General features: G+C 42.4%; 1 protein-coding gene across 1 annotated transcript; it reads left to right on the forward strand.

Annotated features, from left to right (window-relative positions):
• LOC139576855 (zinc finger and BTB domain-containing protein 34-like) lies at positions 1-25,834 on the forward strand. Its single transcript, XM_071403397.1, has 2 exons — positions 1-1,579; positions 17,001-25,834. Exon 2 carries the CDS (start codon positions 17,034-17,036, stop codon positions 18,552-18,554), a length of 1,521 nt encoding a protein of 506 aa, XP_071259498.1. The 5' UTR covers positions 1-1,579; positions 17,001-17,033; the 3' UTR covers positions 18,555-25,834.

Genomic DNA, 25,834 nt, shown 5'->3' on the forward strand with positions numbered 1-25,834 from the left:
AAAAACCTTTATTTAACTAGGCAAGTCACTTAAGACCAATTTTCTTGTTTACAATTACGCTTTCCCCGGCCCAACCCTCCCCTAACACGGACGGACGACGCTGGGCCAATTGTGCGCTGCCCTTTGGGACCCCAGTTCACGGCGGATTGTGATACAGCCCGGGATCGAACCAGGGTCTGTAGTGACGCCTCTAGCACTGCGCCACTCGGGAGAAGAAACAAAAATACAGTGACTCATGTTAGAAATGGGGTCAAACATTTTACATTTGAGGTTGGACGGATAAACAGTATCATAATTTTAGAAATATAATATTGGAGAGGTATTGGAATGTTCGAAATGAACTGCCGATATCACAGCATTGCTGGATATTTGTTCTTGAATACTTTGTGCAACATATCAATTGAATTGTCACTATCAGGACGGTTCTATGTGACAACCATGAGACGGAAAAATAGGGTCCATTCGACACATTCTATTTATATCATCAAATTGCTAGGCTCTGGGCAGGGCGTCGTTGGGCTGATAGGCACTGGGCACGATGTAGTTGGTAGCCATGGCGAGGATTGGAGCTCCGGTGGGGACACCAGGGAAACGGCCGCTAGAACCAGCGATGTCGATGTAAGGCAGAGGAGTGCCAGAGTCCACACCGTACTTGTTCAGCCCAGAGGCCATGATGAGGAAGGCAGCGGGGGTCTGATGTCCGCGGGGTGTAGCAGAGGATGTCAGGTTGTTGCTTTGCAGAATATCCTCATACTCAGACTTCCCCTTATAGAAGTCATAGTCCTCACGCAAGATGTGTTTTTTTTTACCTTTATTCAACTAGGAAAATCAGTTAAGAACAAATTCTTATTTACACTTACGGCCAAACCCGGACGACGCTGGGCCAATTGTGCGACGCCCTATGGGACTGCCAATCACGGCCGGATGTGATGCTGCCTGGTTTCGAACAGAGAACCTCCCCGCTTTCTGTTACTGATGGGCATTGCCAGAGCGATGGGCAGCACCGTTGTCCATGATGATAGAGTAGTTGGGTCCCATGGCATGTCCTGTCAGAGTGGCGATGGTAAACAGCTCAGGAGACACCTCACGTACCGCCTTCTCTCTCATCTCACAAAACAGGTCGACCATCACCATGCGTCCATCAGCGTCTGTGTTCCCTACATGGACCCTGCGACTCGCACCGGACACCACCAACTAGGTAGCAGCCCATAGCATCTCTCGCCATTGAATACAAGCGGTTGACGTCAATAACCCTCATCGAATATTCAAAAATAATTACAATAATGCAAAGAAAGAATAGGCGGGAGCTTGACAGCCCGCGGTGCCGCTTTGTGGACAACGACTCCGATTGTTAGGGCGGAGGGACATGCATCTTGCCATTATATCCATACTATTTGGTATCTCGTCATTATATCCAAATCTCTGCCCAGACAGAATCATTGGCAGGTCGGGCTCGAAACATAATACACTTCCGGTTGCATAAAAAAATTGCAGCTACTGACACAGCTGGAGTGGGGGAGGCCTTCCACTAGTGAAAGCGAGCTACTGGGGGGAATGGGCGACGTTTGATCGGGAAAAGGTGAGTTTGACAGAGTAAAAACATTGATTTGGACACTAATCGAATATAACCTCATCGTCAAAACGTTGCTGCTTGTGTCATTTTGGTGAAAAAGGTTCCACTCTAGCAGCGCGCGCTAACTGTTCAACGTGGGTAACGTTAGGTAGCGCATACGCCTAGCACATTTTTGGGGAATTTGCCTGTTCTCTTCGATATCTGTTAAGAGCCATGGTCTCAGCCCGCACAGGTTTGTTCTGCATTACATAGCTTGCTTAATATTCAAACACTAACGTTAGCCAAATTACGTCAATTAGACCTAGTTAGCTGGCTAACCAACATTAACTTATTTTGGCTAGTCCCAAGTGTGTCAGTCTTGTGTTTTTATGCCGTAGGATGTAGCCACTTAGAAGCTAGCTAGCCTGTCAGAATTTGTTGCAGGCTGACGTTAACGTCCGTTCGGGCGGCAGCAAACTTTGCTCGACTCTAGACAGACACGGAATAATGCCGTTGCAACTTTTCGAAGCTAATGTCTGTCTCGTTAGCTACTTTTCTAATTCTAGTGGGAGCTAACGTTTGCTCAAATCAAACTTTTTCTCAACAGGATTATCTTGTCAGTGTATCAAGATAACGCCCAGTTCATGTAGCTAACGTTAGTTCATTCCATTTCATTTGCATGGATCCAAAGCAATGGCGCGATTGCATTATTAACGTTCGTGTTTTTGTGGAAATGGGAAGGTCGATTGCCTTTAGGTAGGTAGGGGACATTTGTGGGTAAATACTGTAGAACAAGTAACTAATAAACTAGCTATCTAGTTAGTATCTAACTAAATTACTGTGTTGCAAGTAAAGTTGCCTAGTCTCCTGCATTGTCAGTTGATAGTTAGCTAGGCATTTAGCTAAATAGCATGCAAATTAGCTGCACTGATTGTAAACAAACATTGTAACAGTAATACAGAAATATAAAATGTAGGCTATTGGCTTAAAAAACACATGATGGGTCTGTTTTTTCGGTAGTCAACTTTACATGGAGCATCTGACCTTGAGAAAAGGCCAGGTAAAACCACTGGCGGTCTGGTTGTATGTTGTAAACACTAGTTATAGACATGATGTAAGGACACAGCAGTACAAAGTGCATTGTCATCTGGGGTCATCCAGTTCACCTGCATTCTCCTTTAATTCAAGGGTAGTTATATTAATTTGTTACAGTACAATTGTGTGTGTCCCTTTCACTAGCTAATGCACATACAGTACTTTGTCTATAACTTGGACTTGGTCGAGCCATACCACAAACTCAAAGGGCAGTGCATTGTAATAGTTAATTTTTTTCATATGAAAGGGAAGACAGAAAAACAACACCCTAGAAGCCCATACAACCTTCTAGGGTTTTCTATTGTGCTGCAGTATTATAGGAGTTACTCAACCACTGAATATTTTCACTGCATGGCTTGTCAGAATATACAGACAAACCAATTAAGCCTTGTGCGTGAGTATTATTGACTTTGCACACATTAAACCCTGCATTTATAGTCATGGTTCTCATCAGGATAAGCTTTAAAAGGTTTTAGTCTGCCTCTGCCATCAGTGTTGATTGAGCAGTACAAGGGCAAGCTGCTAGGAATAGCCAGACGAAGGAGGTCTGGCTCTGAATAAAGCAGTAATAGCCTTGATGTGAGGTTCTCATTTTAATTCCTTTATCAAAACATATTTATTAACATGGTCTGTTTTGACATCTCAATGGTGAGTAGTTATTTAGGCTAAATATATGCTTGAAGTTGTATTGGGTCATCTGTTTTTGAGAACAGGTTAAGGAAGTTATAGTTATTACCAGTAGGCTAGTTAGCATAGTGTTGGATTTGCTCAGCTCAGTGCTCTGTTTGGGTGAGTATAAAAGAGAAGGATTTGACTTCTCTGCGCAACGACTTACAGGGAAGTAGTTTTTTGTTGTACTGATTAGACTATGACCAGCAAATAGGCCTATGCAAAGCCTGATTTCCCTTGCTAATTTTGTAATAGCCATTTTTTAATTAGGCCTTTGCTACTTGTAATTGTGCTGCAGTTATTCCACGGCAGCTTGGTTATCAGTTTCTGGTCATTGAAATGTTCTTTCCCCAAAGGGACTGGCCTGAACAGAGATGACTGAACGGAGATGGTACTCCTGTGTAGCTCAGTTGGTAGAGCATGGCGCTTGCAACGCCAGGGCTGTGGGTTCGATTTCCAAGGGGGACCAGTATTAAAATAGATGCACTCAGTACTGTAAGTCGCTCTGGATAAGAGCATCTGCTAAATGACGTAAATGTGAAAACATTTAAATGTAATGGCTGAATGGCGTGAATAGTAGTCCATGTCAGTAATTGAAGTAGAGTGCTAAGTAGAGTGCTAAGAACCTTGGCGTGATCCTGGACAACACCCTGTCGTTCTCAACTAACATCAAGGCGGTGACCCGTTCCTGTAGGTTCATGCTCTACAACATTCGCAGAGTACGACCCTGCCTCACGCAGGAAGCGGCGCAGGTCCTAATCCAGGCACTTGTCATCTCCCGTCTGGATTACTGCAACTCGCTGTTGGCTGGGCTCCCTGCCTGTGCCATTAAACCCCTACAACTCATCCAGAACGCCGCAGCCCGTCTGGTGTTCAACTTTCCCAAGTTCTCTCACGTCACCCCGCTCCTCCGCTCTCTCCACTGGCTTCCAGTTGAAGCTCGCATCCGCTACAAGACCATGGTGCTTGCCTACGGAGCTGTGAGGGGAACGGCACCTCCGTACCTTCAGGCTCTGATCAGGCCCTACACCCAAACAAGGGCACTGCGTTCATCCACCTCTGGCCTGCTCGCCTCCCTACCTCTGAGGAAGTACAGTTCCCGCTCAGCCCAGTCAAAACTGTTCGCTGCTCTGGCACCCCAATGGTGGAACAAACTCCCTCACGACGCCAGGTCAGCGGAGTCAATCACCACCTTCCGGAGACACCTGAAACCCCACCTCTTTAAGGAATACCTAGGATAGGATAAAGTAATCCTTCTAACCCCCCCCCCCCTTAAAAGAGTTAGATGCACTATTGTAAAGTGGTTGTTCCACTGGATATCATAAGGTGAATGCACCAATTTGTAAGTCGCTCTGGATAAGAGCGTCTGCTAAATGACTTAAATGTAAATGTAAGTAAGCAGAGGTTAGAGTGATGACCTGCCAATAGAATGAGGCAGGTAGTGACATCACAAGTGGGGTGTTATTTTCATGGTGTTGGTCGCATTTTGATTAGGCTAGTAGCTAAAGGATTGCGTTGTCTTCCAGTGCTTTTTCTCCAATGCATTGGGAATTCTAATAGGCCTGCTACACAGATGATAGGAGATTATAGGCTAATGGATAATGGAACTCTTTCTCATGTCTTACTCAACCCAGAAACCCAATTTCATGTGGGTCAGTGCTACATTTATTAATTCATTCCTTGTTATTTCCAATGCTCAAATTTAAAATACATCAATGTGCTTGCATGTTATGCTGCTCACACCAGGGCAGATAAGATAATCCCCACACATTTATCCCCCTCCAAATTCACAAAATACATTTTTCTCAGAAGTCTCCCACTCTGCAGACTATTTGTTGCCCATCTCATATTGCTCTATCATGTCTTGCTTGGTTTTGGCTGCATGCTGTTTTGCAAAATACTGCTTATCTTGAAGTAAGCATTCTTTGCTTGTTTGCCAGTGCTGATGGGCAGGTTTTGGAGGTTGTCTTTGAAGTGTAGTCTTTTGTTCAGCCATAAGTCACAGGCCCACAATAGATTGGACCTTTCATTTTGGGCTTAATCAGACCTGCTAAACTAAAGTGAGTGTTTGTATTTCCCATCCAGTCCATTTCAGCATTGCTTATGTGACCGGCACCCCTTTGGGTTCAGCTCAGCCACAGAGCATACATTCTTTGGCTGCCCTTCAACTTGGCTCTCAGTTCAGTTTGCAATGCATGGTGTTGTCAGAGGCCACTGATAGGTTTAATATGCACGCAATATTTGCAAGCCTCATGATGGCAGAGTGAAAATAATGTAAGACTGCACCTCCATTTTCCCTTTCTCTCCGTCTTGCTTCTTTCCCCCTCAGTCTCCTGTGCCAGGATGAGAACATATGGGTAGTGTGATAGGTGTCTTGGCAAGCCTTGGCAATTGGAGAAAGTGTTTTCGTTCTCAAACTGCTGACAGAAGATCATGCTGAATTGTCAGAGAGAGGCGGGCCGGGAGGGGGAGAGATGGGAGAGGGGCCGATGGATTGGGGGGGGGGGGGGGAGAATAAAATTGTATTTGTCACATGCCTCGTAAACAACAGGTGTAGACTAACAGTGAAATGCTTACTTACGGCCCTTCCCAACAATCCAGAGAGAAAGAAAATAGAAAAGTAATAACACGTAATTATAAATACACAATGAATAATGATAACTTGGCTATATATATATGGGGTACTAGTACCGAGTCAATATGCAGAAGAGGGCAGAGCTGGAGAACGGTCTCAGACAAACCAGTTTTTGTCAAATTGCTCAGGCCAAGTGGCTAAAACAGGATACATTTGAGCAATTCCATATTAAGGTCAACCTGAGCATGAAAAAGTGAAATAGCTTACTTCCTAATTAAACTACTTTCATATTTACCTTGAATGTGTATATTTTGAAGTAAAGACTACATTTGACCTTTTATATTTGCCAAATTTAATGTTATTGTTACTACAAAGTAGGATACAAATTCTCAAAATAAGTATTTTCATACCTCGTTCTAAGCATAACGGATGTGACCGTTATGGACGCTTCATAACTTGATCAATGACTCACTAGTCAGCAACACTGCATAACACGATCATGATAGAATGTTTATGCCCTTCCTACTGCTTCCAAAGTGTGTTTATGTTTGCAAACAAGCTAACGGACAATTTTTATCTGTGTGTGTGATCTGTTTCGCATGTACTCACGTTCTCATATGAACTGCAATCATGCGTTCTGCTAACTGGAGCATTGCATGTGATCACATGGCATAATAAAGGTCTTAAATTCATAAACATAATTAAGGTCTTAAAAATCCATAACAAAGTTTCACTGGTCATGCTGAGTTTGTTAACTTCCTTGAGTAACTACGGGTACCCCCCAGTGACAATATTGATCTGTATCTGTGTAGTCTGCAATGCGCATGCTTGTGAACTGCAGCTGTCAAGTCTCAGAATCTCTACGAAAGTGCAAACCCTGTGCCACTGGTAGATTATAATTCAATTATTTTAATTTTTTTACTATTTCAGTAAGGAAAATCAAGAAGTTAACCCTTCATAGGAAAGACGATATAGTAGGGATGAGTGAGGAATGAGTCCAGCTAGCTCAAATAAACAAGGGAATGAAATGGGTGTATCAATCCTTGAGTCTAGGGTTAGAGGTATACACTGAGTCTACAAAACATTAAGAACACCTGTTCTTTCCATGTCTTACACTGGTCAGGTGTAGGCCATGATCCCTTATTGATGTCACTTGTTAAATTCACTTCAAATCAGTGTAGATGAAGGGTAGGAGACGGGTTAAAGATGGGGATGCACCAATATTACATTTTGGCCGATTCTGATATTTTCCTTGCCAAAGAAAATGATACCAATATTTAACATTTTAGCAGCCTTTTAAGCATTCTAGTATAGTTGAACAAAGTGTCATGTTCATTTGTTCAGTTAGGAACAGATTGTTTAATAACTTGTAAATGAGAAAAATGACACATCCATGAATGTATTTTATCGCACAACAGGTATTCGTGACACATATTTTAGCTGCCCCGCATTACAAAGATGGTTAAGTTGTTGATGGCTCTTCTTACTATCCAATTTTGACTGTATGGAGAAACTTAAACATGCTTTGAAAGAAATATTGGTTTAAACTAAAATGCAGTTAATCAATTTAGCGTTGACTGCTTGAAAAAAAATTGCTGTCATAAACTGCTATAAATGGCACAACTTAAACTTTTCAAATGTGCTCAACTGACTTGACTAGTAAAATGAGAGCTAATTTACAACACCAGCTCATCTTTCATTTAGGAATTTAAAAAAATATATACATACACAACTGCTTTGTTTTTAAATTAATTAAAAATCTTGACCTACAGTGAGGGAAAAAGTATTTGATCCCCTGCTGATTTTGTACGTTTGCCCACTGACAAAGAAATGATCAGTCTATAATTTTAATGATAGGTTTATTTGAACAGTGAGAGACAGAATAACAACAACAAAATCCAGAAAAACACGTCAAAAATGTTATAAACTGATTTGCATTTTAATAAGGAAAATAAGTATTTGACCCCTCTGCAAAACATGACTTAGTACTTGGTGCCAACAATGGTTTTGCCAATCACAGAGGTCAGACATTTCTTGTAGTTGGCCACCAGGTTTGCACACATCTCAGGAGAGATTTTGTCCCACTCCTCTTTGTAGATCTTCTCCAAGTCATTAAGGTTTCGAGGCTGACGTTTGGCAACTCGAACCTTCAGCTCCCTCCACAGATTTTCTATGGGATTAAGGTCTGGAGACTGGCTAGGCCACTCCAGGACCTTAATGTGCTTCTTCTTGAGCCACTCCTTTGTTGCCTTGGCCGTGTGTTTTGGGTCATTGTCATGCTGGAATACCCATCCACGACCCATTTTCAATGCCCTGGCTGAGGGAAGGAGGTTCTCACCCAAGATTTGACGGTACATGGCCCCGTCCATCGTCCCTTTGATGTGGTGAAGTTGTCCTGTCCCCTTAGCAGAAAAACTCCCCCAAAGCATAATGTTTCCACCTCCATGTTTGACGGTGGGGATGGTGTTCTTGGGGTCATAGGCAGCATTCTTCCTCCTCCAAACACGGCGAGTTGAGTTAATGCCAAAGAGCTCCATTTTGGTCTCATCTGACCACAACACTTTCACCCAGTTGTCCTCTGAATCATTCAGATGTTCATTGGCAAACCTCAGACGGGCATGTACAGTGGGGAGAACAAGTATTTGATACACTGCCGATTTTGCAGGTTTTCCTACTTACAAAGCATGTAGAGGTCTGTAATTTTTATCATAGGTACACTTCAACTGTGAGAGACGGAATCTAAAACAAAAATCCAGAAAATCACATTGTATGATTTTTAAGTAATTCATTTGCATTTTATTGCATGACATAAGTATTTGATCACCTACCAACCAGTAAGAATTCCGGCTCTCACAGACCTGTTAGTTTTTCTTTAAGAAGCCCTCCTGTTCTCCACTCATTACCTGTATTAACTGCACCTGTTTGAACTCGTTACCTGTATAAAAGACACCTGTCCACACACTCAATCAAACAGACTCCAACCTCTCCACAATGGCCAAGACCAGAGAGCTGTGTAAGGACATCAGGGATAAAATTGTAGACCTGCACAAGGCTGGGATGGGCTACAGGACAATAGGCAAGCAGCTTGGTGAGAAGGCAACAACTGTTGGCGCAATTATTAGAAAATAGAAGAAAATAGAAGAAGTTCAAGATGATGGTCAATCACCCTCGGTCTGGGGCTCCATGCAAGATCTCACCTCGTGGGGCATCAATGATCATGAGGAAGGTGAGGGATCAGCCCAGAACTACACGGCAGGACCTGGTCAATGACCTGAAGAGAGCTGGGACCACAGTCTCAAAGAAAACCATTAGTAACACACTACGCCGTCATGGATTAAAATCCTGCAGCGCACACAAGGTCCCCCTGCTCAAGCAGGCGCATGTCCAGGCCCGTCTGAAGTTTGCCAATGACCATCTGGATGATCCAGAGGAGGAATGGGAGAAGGTCATGTGGTCTGATGATTCAAAAATAGAGCTTTTTGGTCTAAACTCCACTCGCCGTGTTTGGAGGAAGAAGAAGGATGAGTACAACCCCAAGAACACCATCCCAACCGTGAAGCATGGAGGTGGAAACATCATTCTTTGGGGATGCTTTTCTGCAAAGGGGACAGGACGACTGCACCGTATTGAGGGGAGGATGGATGGGGCCATGTATTGCGAGATCTTAGCCAACAACCTCCTTCCCTCAGTAAGAGCATTGATGATGGGTCGTGGCTGGGTCTTCCAGCATGACAACGACCCGAAACACACAGCCAGGGCAACTAAGGAGTGGCTCCGTAAGAAGTATCTCAAGGTCCTGGAGTGGCCTAGCCAGTCTCCAGACCTGAACCCAATATAAAATCTTTGGAGGGAGCTGAAAGTCCGTATTGCCCAGCGACAGCCCCGAAACCTGAAGGATCTGGAGAAGGTCTGTATGGAGGAGTGGGCCAAAATCCCTGCTGCAGTGTGTGCAAACCTGGTCAAGAACTACAGGAAACGTATGATCTCTGTAATTGCAAACAAAGGATTCTGTACCAAATATTAAGTTCTGCTTTTCTGATGTATCAAATACTTATGTCATGCAATAAAATGCTAATTAATTACTTAAAAATCATACAATGTGATTTTCGGGATTTTTGTTTTAGATTCCGTCTCTCACAGTTGAAGTGTACCTATGATAAAAATTACAGACCTCTACATGCTTTGTAAGTAGGAAAATCTGCAAAATCAGCAGTGTATCAAATACTTGTTCTCCCCACTGTATATGTGCTTTCTTGAGCAGGGGGACCTTGCGGGCGCTGCAGGATTTCAGTCCTTCACGGCGTAGTGTGTTACCAATTGTTTTCTTGGTGACTATGGTCCCAGCTGCCTTGAGATCATTGACAAGATCCTCCCGTGTAGTTCTGGGCTGATTCCTCACCGCTCTCATGATCATTGCAACTCCACGAGGTGAGATCTTTCATGGAGCCCCAGGCCGAGGGAGATTGACAGTTCTTTTGTGTTTCTTCCATTTGCGAATAATCGCACCAACTGTTGCCACCTTCTCACCAAGCTGCTTGGCGATGGTCTTGTAGCCCATTCCAGCCTTGTGTAGGTCTACAATCTTGTCCCTGACATCCTTGGAGAGCTCTTTGGACTTGGCCATGGTGGAGAGTTTGGAATCTGATTGATTGCTCCTGTGGACAGGTGTCTTTTATACATGTAACAAACTGAGATTAGGAGCACTCCCTTTAAGAGTGTGCTCCTAATCTCATCTCGTTACCTGTATAAAAGACACCTGGGAGCCAGAAATCTTTCGGATTGAGAGGGGGTCAAATACTTATTTCTTTCATTAAAATGCAAATCAATTTATAACATTTTTACATTTGTTTTTCTGGATTTTTTTGTTATTCTGTCTCACTGTTCAAATTAACCTACCATTAAAATTATAGACTGATAATTTCTTTGTCAGTGGGCAAACGTACAAAATCAGCAGGGGATCAAATACTTTTTTCCCTCACTGTATACCTGCCATGAATGAACAATAGAAAAGCCATTGGTCTTAGTAAAATTATTTCCAGTGACTCTAGATGGCTGGGCTACAATTAGAGGTCGACCAATTAATTAGGGCCGATTTCAAGTTTTCATAACAATCGGTAATGTGCATTTTTGGACACCGATCATGGCCGATTACATTGCACTCCACGAGGAGACTGCGTGGCAGGCTGACTACCTGTTATGCGAGTACAGCAAGGAGCCAAGGTAAGGTGCTAGCTAGCATTAAACGTATCTTATAAAAAACAATCAATCTTAACATAATCACTAGTTAACTACACATGGTTGATGATATTACTAGTTAATCTAGCTTGTCCTGAGTTGCCTATAATCGATGCGGTGCCTGTTAATTTATCATTGAATCGTAGCCTACTTGGCCAAAAGGGTGATTTAACAAGCGCATTCGCGAAAAAAGCACTGTCGTTGCACCAATGTGTACCTAACCATAAACATCAATGCCTTTCTTATCAATACACAGAAGTATATTTTATTAAACCTGCATATTTAGTTAAAAATATGCAGGCAATATTAAACTAGGGAAATTGTGTCACTTCTCTTGCGTTCATTGCATGCAGAGTCAGGGTCGTTGCGAACTAATTTGCCAGAATTTTACGTAATTATGACATAACATTGAAGGTTGTGCAATTTAACAGGAATATTTAGACTTATGGATGCCACCCGTTAGATAAAATACGGAACGGTTCCGTATTTCACTGAAAGAATAAACGTTTTCGAAATGATAGTTTCCGGATTTGACCATATTATGACCTAAGGCTCGTATTTCTGTGTGTTATTATGTCATAATTAAGTATATGATTTGATATTTGATAGAGCAGTCTGACTGAGCGGTGGTAGCCAGCAGCAGGCTCGTCAGCATTTATTCAAACAGCACTTTCGTGTGTTTGCCAGCAGCTCTTCGCTGTGCTTCAAGCATTGAGCTGTTTATGACTTCAAGCCTATCAACTCCCGAGCTAGTTAGCAGGGTGCGCGCTAATAGCCTTTCAATCGGTGACGTCACTCGCTCTGAGACCTCGAAGAAGTTGTTCCCCTTGCTCTGCAAGGGCCGCGGGTTTTGTGGAGCGATGGGTAACGATGCTTCGAGGGTAGCTGTTGTCGATGTGTTCCTGGTTCGAGCCCAGGTAGGGGCGAGGAGAGGGACGGAAGCTATACTGTTACACTGGCAATACTAAAGTGCCTATAAGAACATCCAATAGTCAAAGGTATATGAAATACAAATGGTATAGAGAGAAATGGTCCTATAATAACTACAACCTAAAACTTCTTACCTGGGAATATTGAAGGCTTTCATATGTTCTCATGTTCTGAGCAAGGAACTTAAACGTTAGCTTTTTTACATGGCACATATTGCATTTTTACTTCTCCAACACTTTGTTTTTGCATTATTTAAACCAAATTGAACATGTTTGATTATTTATTTGAGGCTAAATTGATTCTATTGATGTATTATATTAAGTTAAACTAAAAGTGTTCATTCAGTATTGTTGTAATTGTCATTATTACAAATAATTAAATACATGTTAAAAAATCTGCTTTTTTTGGTCCTCCAATAATCGGTATCGGCGTTGAAAAATCATAATCGCTCGACCTCTAGTTACAATATGACTGCCCATTTACAATTTTAACATTTGGGGTTAGTTTTTCTTCACAAAGAAGACCTGCTCGGCTTTGTTACGAGAGTCTGTTTCTGAAAAGGCTGCACTGAAAAGTCTGCTGCACTGAAAAGGCGCTCACTGTCCACCCTAGTACACCCTAGTACATAGAGCACCAAGATACTTGCGTTTCCATCTTGTCCAGCTGTGTCTGTAACATTTCACGTAAACCCTGTTTCTTGTCTGCATCAAAGTAGCGGTCCTTGTATCGAGCATGGTGGCGACACAGTAAAGAGGCTCAGAGAGAATACCACCGAATCACATGTTCACAGCGAGTATTTTTGTAAGTTTTAACTCCACGGTCTGTTGGAAGTTTTGTTGAGCAGGCGTTTTAATGCCATGACAGATGGTATCACGTCTGCTGCAGACGCAGTTGAAGAGCTTATTTCTCGAGTCAGTTGTTTGAATGGATCTAGGATTGTGTTCATGTTTTCAATGAGTCCACTGGTTTGTACTGATGTGTTGCAGGTAACTCATAGTCAGCTGCGTACACGCCAAGCACTCATTTTTGTTCCAGCAGGTTCTCCATGTAAAAAGTACTGTTCCTTCTGGTGGAAACGTCTTGTTTAAGCCTTTTCGTTTTCACTCTAAGCTGCTCCTGTATTGCTTGCAGGTGGCTGTATGCTAGCTGTGAGTGTTTAAAATTACCCACTATCTTCCTAACTTGCCACTGTGTCAGATATGCTGTGTTGGGCCAAAACACCTTCGTTCACAGCATGTGTGCCATGCATGGAAAACTGGCGACTCCGCATTCTTCAAAAGCCTTTGTCATGTTACATGCATTATCACGTAGCACATCGTGTACTTTGTTCTTGGGGATTTCAAACATGTTCTCAAATGCCATTGAAATGGCAGCAGCAGTAAGAGAACCAGCACATTCTTGAGCATGCAATATGGCTTTCCTCAGTACAAAATCCTCGTCGACCCACTGTGCTGTCAGACTCAGCATGCTCATGGGGCTGACATCGCTGGTCCAAATGTCAGTTGTGAAGTTAGTAGCAGTGACGCCCATAGCAAGTAGCTCGCTGATGTGCGATTCAACAATACTGTGTAACTCCGGTAGGGAAACATCTGAAAAATAGTGCCTACTTGGTAGTGTGTACTGGTGCTCGACCAGTCGGCGAAAGCCAACATCATCCACAACAGAGAACGGTTGATTGTCAATGGCAATGAATTCCATTATCTTGGTGTTAATGGATTTCACCTTTGCGTTGTCTCGCTGAAATGTTTTTACTCTTTCAAATGACTGCTCGACTTGAACTTGTTTAGTTGTTGGAAGTGTGCGCCTAGTTTTTTTTCTGCTTTTGTCCTAGGTAGTCGCTGAACGTCTGGGGGATGATGCACTTTCAAATTAGTAATTAGGTTTGTGGTATTGAAAGATTTCACTTTCTCCCCTCTGGAAATAATAGCAGCACAAACGTTGCATATGGCCTTTTTGTTATCTTCCTTTGAAACTTCTAAATAGATCCACACCGCAGACATTGTGGGTTAGGTTTGGAATGCTGTGTTGCACGTGTAGCGCTGTATTTTTTTGTGGCTTCATTACCTCACCTACCTACGTTATCCAGGTATGCACGTCAGCTTTGACATCGGTTTTGCACATCGGCATTAAACTATACAATACGGTTGAGGCCCGATGTTGGCATTTTTGGCTAATATCGGCCGATTGTGATATTCTCACTGATATATTGTGCATCCCTAGTTAAAGAAGGATTTTAAGCCTTGAGACATGGATTGTGTATGTGTGCTATTCAGAGGGTGAATGGACAAGACAAAAAATATAAGTGCCTTTGAATGGGATATTGTAGTAGGTGCCAGGCGCACCGGTTTGTGTCAAGAACGGCACACAATTGGCCCAGCATCGTTAGGGGAGAGTTTGGCTGGGATAGACTGTCATTGTAAAATAAGAATTTGTTCTTAACTGACTTGCCTAGTTAAATAAATGTTAAATCTTTTTTTTTTTTATGCACCGCTGCTGGGTTTCACACAAGTTTCCCGTGTGTATCAAGAATGATCCACCACACAAAGGACATCCAGCCAACTTGACACAACTGGGGGAAGCATTGGAGTCAACATGGGCCAGCATCCCTGTGGGGGGGGGGGGGGGTGCAATTTAATTAGGAAGGTGTTCCTAATGTTTGGTATACTCAGTGTATATACAGGCAGTTTGTGGGATTGGTAACAGATAAAGACTGACTGATGCTGTTGAAATGCAGTTCTTGAGGAGAAACGACCACACAGGATTTGTGTACATCTTGCCAGCCAAGAATGACAAGGCTTGGGTGGCTGCAGGTCAAGTTGTCCAGTCCCTGTGTCCTTTTGTGGACAACGGGGAGGGGGTTTCATAGAGCCTATGCTGGCAGATTAAAGGGTGTGAGATTAACACAAAGCATGAGTTTATTAAAAAAAACTTTTGAGTTTGAGATTTTGTATGCTTATTCTGTTACTCAATAGGTGATTTGACAACATTTTAATATTTTTAATAAAACATTAATGATCTAGAATAAAATTACTGAAACTTTGTACATTTGAAATGGTTTGCAGTTTCATTTGCGGTCTGTCTTTTGGGACCCTGTCACATCCATAACATTTTCCTCTAGTGTTATTGTGAAAGTGCAAATATTTCTATAATTGTTGAGGTATGCAGCACTCTAATTCAGAATGAAAGTAGAGTTTTTCCAATTGAAGAATTCTGAATTAATTTTCTAGCACATTTGTGCATTTATGGTTGCTTAATTAAGATGGGACACATGAGTGCACTTTGATAGCCTATGCAATAACTATTCAAGATACTGGTTATTTCTTTAATATATAAACAGTTATTTCGCACAGCGTCACCTCCATAACAGAGAATCTCCCATGCATAATGGTACATGTATATGTAACAATTTTTATATTTTCATCATTGTTGTTTTTGTGTGTAGCCAAGCCATTCTTTCAAAGTGGCTATTAATATTTTACCCTAAGACTTTGAGATTGACTTTAGCTGGTGTCTCCATTCTCCCAAAAATGGCTGTCCATTTCCCTCACATAAGTTTTGTTGTTCCGTTACTTTCAAAGTGGCATTACTTTATTGTATTACTGTAGTTTTGTGTCTACGCTTCCCCTATAGGGTTCTACAAATGTCTGTGAGACATTTTGTTTCTCATTCTGTGTGGAAATGTCACATCCATAACACTGGAATTTCCCATTTGGCTCCATGCATTGGTAATTACGGTGCACTGGCCTGCATTTTCAACCCTCAGAGGGTGGTTAAGGTATTTCCATCTATGTTGTAGGCTACAGCATTTTTCTTTTGATCTCCTTAACAAAGCAGTGTTCAGTGCTACTCTGGGTGTGACGAAGTGACTTTCTGACATTTACAGCTAGGCTGGGCTGGCTACCACTTTCTTGCCAAATAACCAGATTTTCGTCTTTCTTTGCCAAAACATATAAAACAACATGCTAGTGTAATTAAAATGCAGAAATGCTTTTAGAATACATTCTATTCCACATGGAGGACTACAGTTCTTGTCATATTCCTTCTAATTACTAATTTCAAATTGTGTCAGACTACCATGCTGCAGCACTGTCTATCTGTTCTGACCTCCAAGGTTTAAGGGCCTGCTTTGTTCGTGCTGTGAGGATTTTCACTCCAGATGAAACATCTGCTTGTATTTTTTGTTGTTGTTTTTCTGTGGTGCATATTACTTGTTTTCTGAGTGCTTTTGTGTGTTGAACTTGTGCACTCCCAACACTAAAGACATCCTGAAATGGGTGGAATGAATATCCTCTTGCACGCCATCTCCAAACTTGGATGAGGCTGCAGTTATCCCTACAGTCATTCCTTTGGCAAATTACTGTGAAATTGCCCAGCTGCTGAATGGATCTTATTTCAAATCCAGATTTCCAAATTGTTCTCTTACGAGAGTCAGTCGGGTCAATGCTGAACTAGGCTTTGACTCTCAATGCCTATTACTGTAGTATGTCAAATGCACAATATTTTTGCCCAGGCGATTCTTATCTGAATAAACGCTATATATATTTTAAAAAATATACCTTTTTCTGGCAAAGAATGAGAGGTTAGTCTAACTTGTACTGGCCATTTTGAAAGCATACAGTATCTTCTCAGGCCAGTGTGAATGTGAAATTCTATTGGCTGTAGCCAGGTTTCTTAGTGTTGGCATATTTCTGGCACAGACAGCCAAAGTTTGCTCATGAAGCATGCTTGTTGCTATTTGGCTGTTGTGGCACACCATGACTCTATTTGTAAAATATCTAAAATGAACCTCAATGTTAACTGTCAATGTTCTTTCGTATATTTTGTATGTGAAAATGAAACTTGAAATGCACTAGTCACTAAACTGTGACTGCATGCAGGTGTTCTCAGATATATCCTGATTCTTGGTCCTAATGATTGTTTTGTTTTATTTTCTGTTTCTGCCAGGTTGTCTACAAACTGGTTAGCCATATCCAAGAGATGGATAACGGCAGCGCCTACATAGAGTTTGACGTGCCAGAGTTCAGCAACACCGTCCTCAACCAGCTCAACGACTTGCGTCTGCAGGGGAAGCTATGTGACATTATCGTTCACATCCAGGGCCAGCCGTTCCGGGCCCACAAGGCCGTGCTGGCGGCCAGCTCGCCGTACTTCCGCGACCACTCAGCCCTGGGAACCATGAGCGGCCTGTCCATCTCCGTCATCAAGAACCCTGAGGTGTTTGAGCAGCTGCTGGCCTTCTGCTACACTGGCCGCATGTCCCTGCAGCTCAAAGATGTCATCAGCTTCCTCACAGCAGCCAGCTTCCTGCAGATGCAGGCCGTCATCGACAAGTGCACCCAGATCCTGGAGGGAATCCACTCCAAGATCAGCAGCGCCACCAGCCCAGACGAGGGCTCCCAGGCCAGCCGCAACGGTGTTAAAGACAGCAGCCTCTTCATCAACCCCACACAGATCTCTCCCCCGTACTACTCCAGACTCAGCATAGAGGCCCGCTCTGAGCTAGCAGCAGGGAAAGGCCATGGCAGGGCGCGGCACCAGGAGGAGGGCCAGTCAGACCGCCGCAGCAGTGACGGTGTGTCAGAGCAGGAGGCAGCCACGGAGGGAGAGACTGAGCAGGTGGAGCTGATTGGGAAGGACGGCCAGGTGACAGACGTGCATGTGAAGCTGGAAAAGACGGACCGGCCCAGCTACTCTGACAGCTCCTCGGCAGGCGACGATGGCTACCACACAGAGCTGGTGGATGGAGAGCAGGTGCTGGCTGTCAGTGTGGGCTCCTATGGTCCTGTCATCCAGGCAGCTGGCTACACTTACTCAGGCCTGTCATCTCCCTGCTTCGTGAGCCTCAGCAGCTCCAGCCCCTCCCGCTCCATGCTCAGTGGCTTCAGGGGCGGCCGGGCCAGAGCCAAGCGCCCCCCTGTAGCTGTCCCAGCAGAGGTCCTGAGTCAGATCAAACCAGGAAACGCAGAGGACAGCAGCGAAGCAGTGTTGGGTCAAGCAGGCTTTGAGAATGACGTCCAGGAACGGAGCCTGCGCAGCCAGTGGTATCCCTACAATGAGAGGCTCCTCTGCATCTACTGCGGCAAGTCCTTCAATCAGAAGGGCAGCCTGGACCGCCACATGCGCCTGCACATGGGAATCACACCCTTCGTCTGCAAGTTCTGCGGCAAGAAGTACACTCGCAAGGACCAGCTGGAGTACCACATCCGCGGCCACACGGACAACAAGCCCTTCCACTGTCAGATCTGTGGCAAGTGCTTCCCTTTCCAGGGAACCCTCAACCAGCACTTGAGGAAGAAGCACTTGGGGGCCACAGAGGGCACCAATCACATGGACTCTCCAGAGAGGACGGAGGGGAGCTCTGGTCAGAAAGACCCAGAGGATGCCTCTGAGGGGATGGCCTTTGAGACGCAGTATGCTGAGGAGGCTCCGGCCACCGACATGGAGGAGAGCTCAAAGTGTAGCCCTGAGGAAGCCCAGGTGTCCAGGTGTGATTTTTAGGCCCCTGTTCTGGTTGAGGAAGCTTTAACATGTTTTCATTTTTATTTTATTTTTTTATGTTTAGGATTTCTTTTGGAAGCGGCTCCTTCAAATGTTGAACCTACCTTGTACTTCCAGGTTTTCCGCCTGTCCATTTTAGTGAAAGTAGAAACATAGAAGAAGAAAAGAAAAGGGTGCTTTTTATAAACCAGATTATTTCAAAAGGAAGGAGAATCAACTTGCTATTGATAAGGTGGCCTCAATAATCAAGGCCTCCTTGTTGTTTTTGTTTTCTCTTTAATCTTTCCATGTTTTTTAAACATATTTACAGAGTAATATAGGCATGTTGCAATAATTGATATTATGAAAGCTCTGCTGCTTGTCACAAGTTTTTACCTGACCTGTTTTTGCACATGTGGCCAAAGGTGGTCACTTTACTCACAAGGAATTATTTTTCTGCAAGTGCAAAGCTTCATGTGACATATCTGTTCAATACCTCATGATACAACTACATACTCATAACAGACAGTATTTTATGAAACTCCACCAGGTTCTACCTCATAGCTAAGAACCTAACAGGAACAGAAGTGTTTTCCGTTTAAAAAAACAAACAGTTTTGTTTTAGGATCTATGTGTTATATTTGCCAAACTCTAAGCAGAACAATCCTCAGTCTCAACACAATGCCTTGATACTGTAGACTAATGTTCCTTGCTGGTTGTATGAACTCTGGACCTTGTCCATCAGTTCATGGTCAACAAGGATGTAATGTGGTCGAAGAAAGGATTTGCTATATTTAAGCAATAAGACCCGAGGAGGTGTGGTATAAGGTGAGTATACCACGGTTAAGTGCTCTTCTTACGCACGACGCAACGTGGAGTATATTGGCCATATACCACAAACCCTTGAGGTGCCTTGTTGCTATGATAAACTGCTTACCAATGTAATTAGAACATTTAAAAATATTTTAGGGGTCATACCCATGGTATATGGTCTGATATACCATAGCTTTCAGCAAATCAGCATTCAGCGCTCAAACCACCCACTTTATAATGGTGTAAAAGAAATATAAAGTATGTTGTGTGTTTGCATTGAGCAAGCTCAAGGACAGTGGATAGAGTACAATAATAGAACACAATACATTACATGATTTCCACTGTCTCTATAGCCAAGATCTAGTTTGCTTTTCAGAACACACAGGAGCAGATTCCACTTATCTGGATCTTTTTTTACCCAGTGAAGGTCACATGCAGTTGGCCACGGTGTGTTTTACAGATGTGATTCTATCTATTAATCAACATGGGATCAATGATTGAGCCTGACATTGAAGTCATTGGAGTGTCTTCCATTCTGATGGTGTTTAGTTAATTATTCTCAACCTGTTTATGTGAAACTGTTTTTTTAATCTGTGTGGAGATGATGCTCAGTGCAGAGTTCCCCTCATTAGCTTGGCACAGCAGGCGCAGCGCTGCCCTGGATCTGTGCATGGAATCAATATGCTCACAGTATGCAAACAGGGAGAAGAAGGGAATATCCGCCATCTTGTCATGGCATTTTTCTGTTCACTCCATTTCATGAGAACTCTTGTTCTGCTCTCTTGTTTTTATTTACTGTTTCTGCCCTTTCCTGATCAGACGTAACTGTTGAGATGAGGGGATAAAATGGGAAAGCGCGTAGTCTCATTGATGCTTCATTAGAAATTAAGAGATTGATGGCCAGATGGTAGAGGGTTGTGAGAGAAGGTTGTGAACCAAAGTAATGGTGCACTTTTTGTGAGTAGAATAGTGGCAGTTAGGCCTATGTAATTTTTTTACATGTTTTTAAGAGCAGTGGTGACTGGTGACCATCAGTTTATTCTGTGAAAAAAATAGGCTTTTTAATAGTCAATGATCAAATTATTACTGCATCAGTCAGTGTAAGTCCATTTGACAACAGATTGGTAGCTAGCTTTTTCAGTGTGAATTGGTAAATAATAATCAAAGGGCACTGCTGGCATTGGTGATGGTGCTCTGCTTGTTTAGAGATTAGCTGGGCTCTCAGGGCTCAGCAGTTGGATGAATGTCATTTGACCACATTTCACTACTTTTGTTAAAGATTTCATTTTTCATATCGTCATAAGTCACTAATGCACACAATATGGTTGGGATGGGAGGTAGGCTATGTTTGTCAGATATATATTGCATTACATGGCTAAGCATTGCAATGCCATGGCATAGTTTAGGTGGCGAACGGGATTTCAATATTCTTATTGTGTGAAAATGCTTCTAAGTGCAGTAGTTTTTAATAATATGGGCCTAAATTCTGATAATTATTGCTCTAACTTCCTAGCCCAGATCAAGCTCTTTATTTGGTAGATGCGGTTAAGATCAGCTGGAAAGCTGATCCTTAAAAATCACTTTTTGGCGACAGTAATTTTGCTCCATTACCCCTCTGCTTGCTGACTTGCTATTTCAGCAGTGAGTTGCCTTCCTTGTATCCTGTTATCTTTTAGTTTTTACACATGAACACACAAAACCATAATTACAGTATTGCAAGGAGCTAGCAGGCTCACTGTTTAGAGAGAAATGTCCCGAAAAGCCCAGAGGTCCAGGTGGGTGCGGACAAAATAATTTCCTCTTCATTTAATGTAGCACCACCATTTACTATGCCTGTTTGTTATTTTTCAGTTTGCTGCATCTTTTATCACATTACCAACCCCTTGCCTTTGGCAGAACTTGGTTTCATTATTTTGCTGTGATTTTGTTTTCATATTGGTGTTGTGCAGTTTTGCATGTATTTCCATATTGTGTAATGTTAGGTCACCAATGCAGTCTTTTCTCCACTGAATGCTCACTACACAAGTGGTTGGGCTCATTGTTTCACCAGATGCTGTTGGAAACTGTTCCGATTACAACCAAAAGGACCTTTCTGTGATTCAGTGCGCTATCTGATTCACTGTCTCCATGTCTTGTTGCTGGTCAGTGACAGGCCCTTCCCTTTTTGTTTTATTTTTGTATTTCTCCATCAACAGAACATATGCTTGACAGTGTTGTCCAAAGTCAGCCACAATCTATTGTTCTCTGTCTAAATGCCTGCTAGGCTAAGTCTTGGATATTTATGTTATGCTCTGTGTGGTAATGCACTCTGCACATTTGCAGAACCATCTCTGTAAAGTCTTAACCCTGCTCTTATTGAATCTGTCCCTCTGTCCCCCTACTGATTTAGAATTGGGAATCGACACTGAACAAAGTTATAAATGCAACCATTTTTGATTTTACTGAGTTACTGTTCATATAAGGAAATCAGTCCATTTAAATGTATTCATTAGGCCCTAATCTATGGATTTCACATGACTGGTAATACAGATATGCATCTGTTGGTCACAGATACCTTAAAAAAAAGGGTAGGGACTTGGATCAGAACCAATCCGTGTCTGGTGTGACCACCGTTTTGCCTCGTGTAGTGTGACAAATCTCCTTCGCATAGAGTTGATCAGGCTGTTGATTGTGGCATGTGGAATTTTTTCACACTCTTCTTCACTGGCTGTGCGAAGTTGCTGGTAATTGCCGGGAACTGGAACACGCTGTCGTACACGTCGATCCAGAGTATCCCAAACATGCTCAATGGGTGACATGTCTGGTGAGGTAATGGAATTATGTACAGCACCACAATGGGCCTCAGTATTTAAGCATGCTATCTCTGTGCATTCAAATTGCCATTGATAAAATGCAATTGCGTTTGTTGTCCTTAGCTGTCTGCCAATACCACAACCCCAGCCCCACCACGGTACACTCTGTTCACAACGTTGATATCAGCAAACCGCTGGCCCACACGACACCATGCACGCGTTCTGCAATCTGCCCGGTACAGTTGAAACCGGGATTCATCCGCGAAGAGCACACTACTCCAGTGTGCCAATGGTCATCGAAGGTAAGCATTTGCCCACTGAAGTCGGTTACGATGTTGAACTGCAGTCAGGTCAAGACCCTGGTGAGGACCACGAGCACGCACATGAGCTTCCCTGAGGCAGTTTCTGCAGAAATGTTTCGCAAACCCACAGTTTCATCAGCTATCCTGGTGGCTGGTCTCAGACTATCCCGCAGGTGACGATGCCGGCTGTAGATGTCCTGGGATGGCGTGGTTACACGTGGTCTGCAGTTGTGAGGCCGGTTGAATATACTGCCAAATTCTCTAAAAGGACGGAGGCGGCTTATGATAGAGAATTAACATTGAATTCTCTGACAACAGCTCTAGTGGACATTCCTGCAGTCAGTATGCCAGTTGCACGGTACATCAACTTGAGACGTGGCATTGTGTTGTGACGCAGCTGTACATTTTAGTGGCTTTTTTATTGTTCACAGCACAAGGTGCACCTGTGTAATGATCATGCTTTTTGATATGCCACACCTGTCAGGTGGATGGATTATCTTGGCAAAGAAGAAATGCTCACCAACAGGGATGTAAACACATTTGTGCACATTTTGTTTTTTGAAAAAAACTTGTGCTTATGGGAAATTTCTGGGGTCTTTTATTTCAGCTCATGGAACATGGGACCAACACTTTACATGTTGCATTTATATTTTTGTTCAGTGTACTTTACCATGTAAAAATATGGTCCTTAATAGGTTATTGTGCCAGGAGTCAAATCAAAGGTTTCCCTGTGGATAATTCTCCAAAGGTATGTCTATACATTGGGCCAACAAGAGGCATGATGAGTTTTCTAGATAATACTTTTTTCCCCCAGTTCCTTGCTATTTCCAACTGATGGTCTTGTTACAACACACTGCAGTTGAATCCCACATAGGATGTTGCCAGATATGATAGTCATATCATGAAAGAAATGTATGAAGCCATAAGTACTAAAATTGAGATTGTTTCATTGTCATTTTAAGATGCCAACCATACAAATCCTAGAAATATTTTAAAGAAAAATAAGCTTTTGAATCTTAGTTTGTATGGCAAGGCACAGATCATCACTAGCTGTATATCCCTGTGGATATAAAGCATCTGACACTTACAGTAGACATTTGTTTTGTGCCTGCCTTCAATGGAAAGAATAAAAGGATCGAGGACAAAGTATATATTGATAAAGTACTGTTGATTTTCTTCACTTTTAATTTGGATTTTTTTTTAAATTGTAATAGTTTATTCAAAAATGAAATGTCTACAAGGGAATAGGCACGGAGAATCATGTCTGAGATACATGCCCATGTTGCTCTCTTAAGTTAGCAGGGTAATGGGCACCTCGTTTTTAGTCAGCCATACCATTTCCTTGTCATCAGACCCTTTTTGATACTTGTATCCATTTGATAATGTGATGGATTGTGTTTTGTTATATTGTGACTTGCATGGCATCTAATCACAGTCATGAGCTGTTCTGTTCCTCTCTCCAGAGGCTGTTTTGTATGTATACTGTATCCTTTCTGTTAGCACTGAGGACTATCTAAGATCTCCTTCAGTCTCAGAGAGAGGAGAGTACAGCTAGACTCTTCCCTCTCAAGATTAATTTTGTTACATCTGGCCAGGGGGACAGCTTGTTGAGAATAAGCAGGTAAAAACAAAGTGCAAATGTGCTCAGTTATAGCTGTTTTGCACATCACTCACATCACCCACACAATTGTTTAGAAATGCTGATTGCAGTTTTTGTAACTTAACGTTTGTTCTTGTTTTTGTCTCATCTGGCATATACTTAGAAATAGCATAACCTGTCTTTTGATACATTCATATTCCAGAGGGATATATCATTCTAGTCTCCCCTTTTTAAGGGACTACTTTATCTTTAGGGACCTTTTTTCCCCTTAAATGGTGCTTTTAGTCTGGTCAGGTTATTTATTGATTTTTATATACAAAAGACTATATACATGCATATATATATACATTATAGGGGGATGGAGGGGTAATTTTGTTTAAATGCTTTTATAAACTTAAGTTACTAATACCACAACACTCACCAACCAACTGAACCTGACACTTGTTTGCATTCACTCTGATTGTTCAAAACTATTCATATTAAAGGCGGGGGAGCGATATTTGTGGGCCAGAAGTAATCAAAACGAAGTGTTTACAGGGAAGGCTGTTGGACTACTTTTTGAATTTGCAGCTCGTTCGATTACTTTTTTTAAACTGATTAACTTCAGGTAGTTTATGAACACTGATATAGATTTCCATAGCTTCTCAGCCTTTCTCCACTGTGTAATATACAAAAGCAATAACCTTTTTTTAAGGGGATATATTGGTATCAATGAGACTAATCTAGTTCTTGGCCTGTCACTTCTCAAACAAAAGCTGAATGTCAGGGAGCTGTAGAACTAAAGTAGGTCGAGGACAATTTGATATAGATTTATTTTTATATATTTTGTGAATCTTTGGACCGGTTAGGTGAAAATGCTCATTAGGTGAGACTGGTATTGCTGGTCTTTTTAAGTAGGCATCCAAAGCCTAAAACTATCAGTGAACTGAAATGCAAAGCTAAACATGTGATTCCGTCAAACCCCAATGCCACTGGTTTTAAAGTTGCACCTCCATCTGTGTCAAATACTGAAAGGGATTTTGGGCTCCACAGCCACATAGTGGGAGTGGCAATCTGTTTCATTCTAAAAATTTCAAGGTCTTCCCTTTCCCCTCGAGTACTGAGACTACAGTTTTAGCGGGTCAGAGTGGAAGTGGTCAGTGCTGCTTTAACTAAATGTTTAGACTGACCTGTTTCATTCTCTTTGATGTGAAACTCCTTGGTCTCTCACATTCTGTGGTATCTGGTTAAGTATGTGGTCATATGGCAAAAAACTAAGTAGAACTCAGGGTTTATACTAGTGTTATAAAGTGGTCACGCTGGGCATACAGCTCGTGTGTAGAATTCAACGTGCACTTATATTCAGGTGGGGAAACAAATCCTCAGTCAGTGGTTCCCAAACATTCTGCCTCAAGGGTCTCACTGAACCCATGTTTTCCATTCCCACTCTGCATGCATGTGACGAGCTTCAATGCTGAGGAACAGGGGAGACCTTTTAGTTTGGCCCATTGTCCGTCCACCTGCCTCTAGTCCGTTCTACATACAACCACACAACCCAACTGTGAACCTCAACTCTACTGTTTTGTACAATGATGAAGTAAATGAAGCTAGCTAGAGCTGATGCTTTAACTGTTAACTTGCCATTTCTGAATTTATTTTATAGCATGAAAAATATATTTATTCAAATTATATTTTACTCATCATTCTGTGCTGCTTTATTTTGGTTCATAAGCTTGTAAATTGCTTTTTTATGATACTATGAAATGTCAAAAGAAAATGTGTTTTTATTTGTAAAATAAAGATGCTCATTTGGCA

The sequence above is a fragment of the Salvelinus alpinus genome, chromosome 5 (assembly GCF_045679555.1).
Source record: "Salvelinus alpinus chromosome 5, SLU_Salpinus.1, whole genome shotgun sequence".
Taxonomy (NCBI): Eukaryota; Metazoa; Chordata; class Actinopteri; order Salmoniformes; family Salmonidae; genus Salvelinus; species Salvelinus alpinus.

What these genes read in the sequence shown, in the direction of transcription:
- LOC139576855 (XM_071403397.1), top strand. Translation starts at nt 17,034, where the DNA reads ATGGATAACGGCAGCGCCTACATAGAGTTTGACGTGCCAGAGTTCAGC.